General features: G+C 55.8%; 1 protein-coding gene across 1 annotated transcript; it reads right to left on the bottom strand.

Annotated features, from left to right (window-relative positions):
• Nucleotides 1-788: 788 nt before the first annotated feature.
• Nucleotides 789-8,325, bottom strand: TENT5B (terminal nucleotidyltransferase 5B). Its single transcript, XM_069574907.1, has 2 exons — nt 7,842-8,325; nt 789-2,682 (listed from the first exon to the last, which is right to left on the bottom strand). The coding sequence occupies exons 1-2, from the start codon at nt 8,103-8,105 to the stop codon at nt 1,654-1,656; spliced, it is 1,293 nt and encodes a 430-aa protein (XP_069431008.1). The 5' UTR covers nt 8,106-8,325; the 3' UTR covers nt 789-1,653.
• Nucleotides 8,326-8,974: the final 649 nt, after the last annotated feature.

Genomic DNA, 8,974 nt, shown 5'->3' with positions numbered 1-8,974 from the left:
AGATCAAACCAGTCAATCCTAAAGGAAATCAGCCCTGAATATTCACTGGAAGGACTAATGCTGAAGCTACAGTATTTTGGCTACTTGATGCGAAGAACTGACTTATTGGGAAAGACCCTGATGATGGGAAAGATTGAGGGCAGGAGAAGGGGATGACAGAGGATGAGATGGTGGGATGGCATCATTGACTCAGTAGACATGAGTCTGAGCAAACTCTGGGAGATAGTGGAGGACTGGGAACCGTGGCATGCTGCAGTGAGGTTGCAAAGAGTCGAACATGACTTAGCGACTGAATGACAACTCCCAGTGGGGAGGCCAAACCTGGGCTCTGGCTTTGGAGGTGCCAGAAGCCCCTCTCAACCTAGTCCCAGCTGCCACATCTAGAGCAAGGGTCTCCAGTCCAGACTCCCCCTGCTTGTTCACCTGCTTCCTGGGGAGGGTTGGGAAGGTTGAGCAGAGATGGAGTCAAGCAGCCCTGAGGATTGGAGTATGAGGCCAGTTCCAGGGTTATCAGGACTCCAGGTAGGAAACACTGAAACATCTGCTTTTTAGCAAGAGATTTGCTGAAATGATGTGCAGGGGCAAATCACACGTGTGGACAGAGGCTGGTAGCACAACCGCCAAACTAGGGGAAGGAGGGGCATTCCCTAACAACCCGCCAGGACTCACACCCTGCCCCCCCCAAGTCCCCTCCCCCAATACAACCCAGACTCTGGCTGGGTGAGAGGCAGCCACAGACCCCACTGCCATGGAAGGTCCTTCTCCCAGGAGAAAGCATGGTGCTAAGCTCAGTGTGGACAATCTTTATTGGCAGGTGTTAAAAGTGCAAAATAGTAACAAATCCAGAGGGATGGGAAGGGAGGTGGGGCATACCTCTCCTTTCCCTTGTGAGGACCCTGTAACCAAGCCAGAAGGGTGGGATCACTTGACTGTGGCTACATTGGACCCGGCACCTTCTAGAGAACAAGCTCCCAGGCAGGAGGGCTCCTCACCACGTGGGGGAAGGGAGAAGCACCCTGACAGGGGCATGGCTTGTCTTCCACCCCAGGCTGCTTGGTTCCTGCCCAAGGTGCACCTAGACAGCTTGGGGTAGGGGTGTTAGGGGGCTGAGCTAAACCTATCCCTCTCCAAACCTAGGCATCTGCCTCAGTTTCCCTCCTCCTAGTTAGTGGTTCAGCCCAACTCAAAGTGCGTGATTCTCATAATATAACAATATTTTAGCCATTGATGGGCTGCAAGCCCTTGGAGGCTGCTGATGTCACTGAGGGCTGGCCCTAGCCAGAAAGACCCTTTCTAGGTCACAGAAATCAGCCTGAGATGATGGGCCTTGAGGCTACCATCCCAAACATTCTTTGTCTCCTCCTAAAGGCAGTTGACCCTCACGACGAATTACCCCAGCACCCCACAATTATGCTACTCCAAAAGGTGGCGCAAATAACCAAAAAGTCCATGTACCGAGAACCCCAGCTTGGCCTTCAGTCCTCTGGGGCCCTCCCTCGGGGCAGAAATCTGGTTTGTTCAGTCTGAGGCCTGACTCTGCAGCAGTGCTGGGCCCTCTAGCCCTGGCTGTCTGTCTCTGGCCGGGTCCTCCCCGCCCTCCTGGAGGCCCCACTCCATCTGGGGTGGCCAAGTCCTTACCGGCCAGGGGCTGAGTCAGTTACAGGGCAGCCAGGTGGGATAGGAGGTGTGGGCCCGGGCCAACAGAGGCTGCACGGGGGTCACATAGTAACTGACGGTGGTGGCGGGCACCACCCCGTCAGGGATCACGGGGCAGCGCCAGGCCAGGGCGGCGGCGGCCGCTGGGCCCTGCTCAGCCAGCGCCTGGAGCGCCAGCGCGGCGATGAGGTCCAGCGTCTGGCGGCGCTCGTGGTTCATGAGGCACACGGTGCTCTCGTTGACCACCCGGTGCAGCGTCACCAGGCAGGCGTAGCGGCGCGCCGCGTCGGCCCCGCTGAAGTGGGCCTCGAGGTAGCGCTCCAGCGTGCGCCGCTGCTCCGCCAGGTCGGGGAAGTCGATGAAGAAGCGGGAACACATGTAGCGCTGCAGGGCGCCCACGTCGGTGCTGGGCCGCGGCCGGAAGCCCCGCACCAGCAGGTGGCAGTACTTGAGGAGGCCGCCCCCGCGGATCTCTTCGGGGCTGCGCGTGGCGATGACACGGTGTCGCAGATGGTCCAGGGCCTCGGCGAAGTCCCCGTACAGGCTCTCACCGGTCACCGACGGGTGGAAGGCCTCCGACATGGGCGTGGGTGAGCACTGGCCGAAGAGCAGCAGGGAGTCCAGGAGGATCTGGAACGAGTCGACACTGAACTCAAACTGGCGCCTGACTGAGTCCACGAACTTGAGCTCCACGTTCTTGCCGCTCTTGTTGGACAGCGAGATGAGGCTCCAGCGGTCCGTGTCAGTGCACACTTTCACCAGCTTCTGCACGTAAGCCTCCTTGAGAGTCAGCGGCGTGATCTTGGCCCGGCTCACGCCGGCCGGCAGGAAGTCCAGCAGGCAGGCCAGCACCACCTCCTTGGTCAGCTGGAAGGACGCCTCGCTGCGCAGGTCCACGCGGAACACCAGATCCAGGTCCTTGTAGCCCAGGCCGCTCTCGGGGTCCAGCACGTGGCTGGCGGCCGAGCCGTGCAGCCGCACACCGTGCACCTGCAGCCCCTGCTCCTCCAGGCTGCTGCGGACGACCTGCAGGGGGCCGGCGGGAGGAAGAATTGTCAGCGACCCGGCTTCCAGGAGGATCCGCTCTGGGTTTAAACGCAATAACCACAGTGACATCAACCATTGTTGACCACTTACCAGCTGGTTTGCCTTTGGAAAGTAATTTCATTCTCTAAACCTGTATTTCCTCATCTGGAAAGGGGCCCCTTTGGAGGAATGACTCAGAACAGCAATAATGATAACACATAGGTGCATAGAATTTACTAAATGCCAGGTCTTGATCTAGGCACTTTATAATTAGGATATAAACTCACACAATTCTTACAGTAACCCTATGAGGAAGGTACTCTTACTCCCACTCTACAGATGGGGAACTGGAAGCACAGAGGGGCCAAGTACCTTGCCCAAAGTCACACAGCCGGTGAATGCAGAGCTAGGAATTAAACTCAAGAGTTCATGTCTCAACCACTATGCTATTCCACCTTTCTAAAACTGCAAGTAAAGCAGTTTTGTGCCAGGCCTTATGCAAACCGCTCAAATGTGTTGGGAATGTAATTGGCACTTCACATGCATTACTACCCTTACCCTCATAATAATCCTGATTTTTATGTATTATCATCTCAATTTACAGGTGGGGGACTTGAGGCACAGGAAAGTCATGTCCAAAGTCAGAGTAGTCAGGCTGAGACCAGAACCCAGGTCAGTTGAATTCTCAAGTCCATGCACGCTCTTTTGATTATGACACACTCATTTATCGTTACAAGGACCCAGCGAAGCAAATATTAGACTCATTTTTACAGATGAAGAAACTGAGGCTTCTAGTAGTAAAACACTTAAGGTTCAGAGGAGAGGCCATTCAGAAATGGCAGGGCTGGAAGTTAAAACCCAGACTCTTTCTGCTCTTGGGCAGGGGGTGGGTCAAAATCTCAGGAAGCCTTCTGAGCCAAGTAGGAAAGGAAAATGAAGTCGCTCAGTCATGTCCGACTCTTTGCAACCCCATGGACCTACCAGGAACCTACCAGGCTCCTCTGTCTGTGGGATTTTCCCAGGCAAGGGTACTGGAGTGGGTTGCCATTTCTTTCTTCAGGGGATCTTCCCAACCCAGGGATCAAACCCAGGTCTTCCACATTGCAGGCAGATGTTTTACCGTCTGAGCCACCAGGGAAGTGAGCCAAGCGGGAAGAATGTAGCAGACCCCATCCGCTGACATAGGAACATGACAGGGAAACCTGTGTCATCTCGAATCTGTTCCTCTAGCAGAGGCCTAGCACCAGGGAGGGGAGAAGAGAGGAGCTGGGCTCCGACACTGTTTTCTTAGCAGCCCAGCTTCACACACCGAAAGTGACCAGGCAGCATTCCTACCCTGAGGATTCTGCAACCCCGCCTTGCTGCCAAGTCAGCTCCAGGCGGGCTGCTCTGCTGGCCTCCCAGGGAATTACTGCAAAGAATGCACCTAAGTGCTGAGGAGGCAAGCTGCAGTGGGGCAATCTGAGGCGGGCGGCTCCCTCCAAGAAGCTTCCTGGAGGAGGACCCTGACTAGGGGAAGGTATTATTGTGGCCATCAGGAACCTGGGGGGCCGGGCATTGGGCCTTCTCACCAGAACCTATGAGGGATTAGATCTTTAACATCTCCAAGTTATAGATGGGGAAGCTGAGGAGTGAATTACCTACACAGGATCACCCAGGGGTGGTTTAGTCACTAAGTCGTGTCTGACTCTGGTGACCTCATAGACTGTAACCTGTCAAGCACCTCTGTCCTTGGGATTTTCAGGCAAGAATGCTGGAGTGGGTGGCCATCACCCAGAGGTGCCTTCAGATTCAGCTATGGCTGACTTCCAATCCTATCCGCTTTCTACTGCATTACCAATCCAGGGTTTGGAAGGGGCAGAGACCAGAAACTAGGGCTCTAATCTGCTCTCCATTTCAGAGTTTCAAAGTGAGAGCAACCCTCCAGTCACTGAAGCCCAGGGTCAGAGTAGCTAGGGAGCAGGAAGGTGGGGCTGGGGGAAGCCATGGCCAGGCAGATACGGGAGGCTGGAGGTAAGGGGCCAGCTTGTGGGACTACTTTCCCGCACTCTGGCAGCTGTGCCCGTGTAGGCCAAGGGGAGGACTGGGCCACAGACCTTTGTCCCAAGGACTCTGGCAGAGCTGCAGCATTGACCAGCCCCCTCCCCAAGTCCCATTAGAGCTGACTGAGCCTCACTCAGTGCCAGCTCCTACTCCCCGGCTGATGCCCACCCCAGGGCATGGCATCTGGCCTGGTGAGTAGGTAGGAGTACCCTTGTTAAAACTCCTGCGTCAGGCCATGGGGTTGGCTGTGTCAGCCAGCCAGCGGCTGTTGTCTGGTTCCCAGGTGTGACTACAGCCAACTTGGCAGGCAGTCCCCAGATACTGCCACACCCAAGGACTGCAGGGCAGCTTGGAGCCTCCTGAATCAGACTTTCCAGCCATGGACGGGGCAATGGCTGCACCCTCCTTGCTCTTGTGCCAAGGCCCTCTCCCAAACCACTCTGCTCCCAGACTGCTGCTGAGACCTGCAGGGAGATCATAGGTCCTGTCAGCCAGCAGGCTTACAAAACTTGAGTCTGGAGCCACCTAATACAGGCCCTTTGGCTGCAGCTGGAGAGATCAGAGACGAGTTCAATCCTCTGAACCCAGAGAGGGCAGAGGACTTGTTTAGGGACACACAGTCAATAAGTGGCTGAACTTAAGTAGAGTCAGTTCTCCCAGAACTATGTTCCAGGGGGTGGGGTGGGGGTGGGGGCCTCCTACAGGAGAGTAGGTTCCTCTAGCCCAGGTACAAGCAGGAATCGTATCTCTAAATGCCCAGATTACTGCTGTAGGCAAAGCTTGTTGGGGGGCAGAGAGGGAGAAAGTTTCCAATTCTTGAACCATGGGACAACTCAGCACAGGTGAGAAGCCCAAAGTCAACAAACCAGCATCTCCCACCACATACACACAAACAGGACCCCCTGCCACCACCCGCCCCCCATACACATACACACACACATACCAATAGCTTGTGAAGCTGCCAGCTACAAATTCCTGACAGAAGATGGACTTTCTTCCCTGTGGAGGCATTTGTACAGGCCACGTAAAGGACCCTTTGGATTCTGGAAGCAGAAGGGGCAATGGAGAGCAGTTCAACCCATTCCCATTGAACAAAAAGGGACACTGGGTTTCCCAGGGGGTACTACTGGTGAAGAACCCACCTGCCAATGCAGGCGATGTTAGAAACGCAGGATGGACCCCTGGGTTGGGAAGATTCCCCAGGAAGAGGGCATGGCAACCCACTCCAGTATTCTTGCTTGGAGAATCCCATGGACAGAGGAGCCTGGTGGGCTACAATGCATAGGGTTCCACAGAGTTGGACTTTGCTAAAGCAACTTCGCACGCACAGGGCCAGCAAAAGGAATTGACAATGGTCCAGGCCCTGAAACTAGATGTCCAGCCTTCCAGTCCAACTCTCTAAGTCGCCACTGTCCTCCTCCCCCCAACAGCCGGCAGTTCCCTGGTCTGTGTATTTCTGACCCTAGTCTAGGAGACATTGTACTTTTATCACATTGTAGAGTCAGCTCCTATTGACCTGCAGTCTTCCCCACCTGGATGGGAGTAGCTGGAAAGCCAGGGGGCTGGGTCTCAGTCACATCTGTGCCCCTGGTGTCCTGAACAGGGCTTGGCACGGAGAACATACCAGTAAAGGCAGTTTGGACCATACTGACAGGGGCAGGGACCTCCCCTTAGGGCACCCCAAGTCCCTGCAGAGAAGAACTCCCACACTGGGCTCATGCCTGGGATAATAGTCCTGGGGATATAGCATTTGGGGCCCCAAGTTTGACCTGACTGTCAAGGAGGAGAAAAACCTCAACTGGTTCCTAATTGCCCCATAACAGCGGGGCAGCCCAGGAATGCCTCGCCACTGATGACTCAACCCTAGGGAATCTGCCCCCACCCCCTCCCATTCCTTGAGAGGGAGGGAGAGGTAATCCCACAACAAGCAACCCTCCCCCTCTGTGGAAGCTAAGACAGAAGAGCCAGGGATGGGGGGTGGTCTGCTTTACCTGGCTTGCATGTCTACTTCCCCATCTGCTGCCAGGAATATGCAGGAATTGCAGCTAGATTTTCTGGTTTCTTCTAACTGCTAAGACCTACAAATTGAATCTTGGGAACTTGGGAAGTCTTGGGAAAAAATGGGAAAGCCTTGAACTTGTAGTAACCAGCTCCTGGGAAGACCAAAGATTCTCTGGGTTTGCTTTTCACCTCTAGGAAATCTTAGGGAGCTCACGGCCCCTCTTGGGGCCTCAGCTTCCCCAGCTATAAAATGGGTACAGTAATTACCATATTATGGTATTTCAGAGCATGACAGTGCCTGGGCTATATAGGTGAAAGAGCAATTTTAGGGTTGTTGAGGGCCAGGTAAAGGGAAGAGGGAGTCTGTGGAACAGGAAAGGAGTTGCCAGAATTCTCTTCCCCTCAGGAGAGAGATGGGGCTTGGGGCCAGAGACTCAACCCTCATTTCCAATCTTGGGAAAGGAAAGAAACAGCTAAACTGGACACCTGATGTCCCCCCACCCCACCCCGCACACAGGCATCAGGTGCCTCATGCTTAATCTCTTCCTGCCACACAACCCCAGTTGAGAGGGAGTCCTAGCTGGAATTTCTCAGCTTTCCGGAGGGGGCTCTTGAGCCGTGGGCTGTGGGAGCAGAGGACAGAGAGAATCTGCTCCTAAATCTCAAGAGAGGGAAAGGGTTGGGCATGAGACCTGGGGATGACGGTTTGGAGATGAAAAGAACTATCTCGGGTTCAAGCGTGCAAAACTACCCAAGCTACCCACCCAGGGCTGCCTGGCAACTCCTGTCCTTGCAGGCGGGGCTGTTCTTCCTCCCAGGCCAGGTCCCTCCCCACTTCCCGCCCCCTCCAGCCAGGACCTAGGTAAACGGTCCGAGGGCCATCGGGGCTCCTCAAGGGGCGGGGGACAGGAAAGTCAAGTGGGGAAAAAAGATTATGAGATGCGGGGGTAGTAGGATGTGGACTCCCATCAAGGTTGCGCGATTTTGTTACAGCTCTTGTCCTTCCCCGAGCCTTGTTTTCCTAGCTGTCCAACAAATCGAACAGACTCCGGGAACCTTCCAGCCACGAGAGCCTCAGGATGGAGACTTCCTATCCACCGCCCAGTGCCTCTCACCTGCACGATCTGCCGGGGCTGCACGCTTAGCGTCGGGAAGTTGCCGCGCCCGTGAATGGGAATCGGCTCGCTCAGGAGCGCATCCAGCCGCTTCACCTGCGGCCAGCTCAACCCGCTCAGGTGCTGTCCGAGGGAGGCCGATGAGGCCTCCGGGTCGGGGCCGCCGCCTGCCGGGGCGGCCTTAGCCACCGCCGCGGCCGTAGCCGTCCCCACCTGTGCAGCCGCCCGGTCCCGGCTCTCCGTTTCGCTCTCCGACGGCATCATTAGCCCGGCCCCGGGGCCCCGACGGCAGAAACCGGGGGGCGATTAAGGGGAGGAGGGCCGGGAGAGCGGCTGGGCCCCGACCAACGCGGAGGACGCAGGGACCGGACAGCAGCGACGGCGAGGCAAACCCAGAGGACACCTCCGACGGCGACGACCAACCGACCCTAAAGCTTGTCGCCCGGGGCCCCGCGGACTCTTATAGGCCGCGGGCGACACACCCATTGGTCCGAGCAGCTGTCACCCAGCGGGAACCGCCCCGCCTCTCGACGCGCCTGCCATTGGTCAGCAAAGCTTTGCACGTGAGTCACTGGTCGCCAGGAGGATTCCGATTGGTTGGATGGCACACCCCTGCCCGTCCTCCTGCTCCGGCTTAATTCCCTCCTTTGGTCCTTAAAGAACTTCTGTTCTCGGTGATTGGCTCGGGCCGAAGGCAAGTCCTGGATTTAAACGGACTGCGCCCTCCAGGGGCAGACGAGAAGGAAGTGACCTGTGAAGTTTGTAGCGAAATTGGACCACTAAGCTTTTTTTTTTTTTTTTTTGCACTGGAAGGAATTTAGAAATCACTGGGCCTGGTCCTAGTCATCCACTATTTTCAGAAGCTCAGAGAGACTGCGCCAATTGCTCGACTTCACACCGTGCTCCTCCTGCTCTCAGGCAATCTTCCAGAGTTGAGAAAAGGTGACGAACTTGTATACCGAGGTAGATACTTTGTAATGTACTCTCCTGAGCACACCTCTACCTGGCTAGCATTAATGTTTTGGTTTGTGCGCCTGCTCAGTCGCTTCAGTCGTATCCGACTCTGCGACTCTATGGGCTGTAGTCCAGGCTCCTGTGTACATGTGACTCTCCAAGCAGGATATTCAATGGAG

The sequence above is a fragment of the Ovis canadensis genome, chromosome 2 (assembly GCF_042477335.2).
Source record: "Ovis canadensis isolate MfBH-ARS-UI-01 breed Bighorn chromosome 2, ARS-UI_OviCan_v2, whole genome shotgun sequence".
NCBI lineage: Eukaryota > Metazoa > Chordata > Mammalia > Artiodactyla > Bovidae > Ovis > Ovis canadensis.
Note: the sequence above shows the minus strand (reverse complement) of the source record. Positions and strands in the feature narration are given on the sequence as shown.

What these genes read in the sequence shown, in the direction of transcription:
- TENT5B (XM_069574907.1), bottom strand. Translation starts at nt 8,105, where the DNA reads ATGATGCCGTCGGAGAGCGAAACGGAGAGCCGGGACCGGGCGGCTGCA. An exon ending in AGCCCCGGCAGATCGTGCAG is followed by an intron (nt 2,683 to 7,841) that starts GTGAGAGGCACT and finishes GGCCCCCTGCAG; the next exon opens with GTCGTCCGCAGCAGCCTGGA.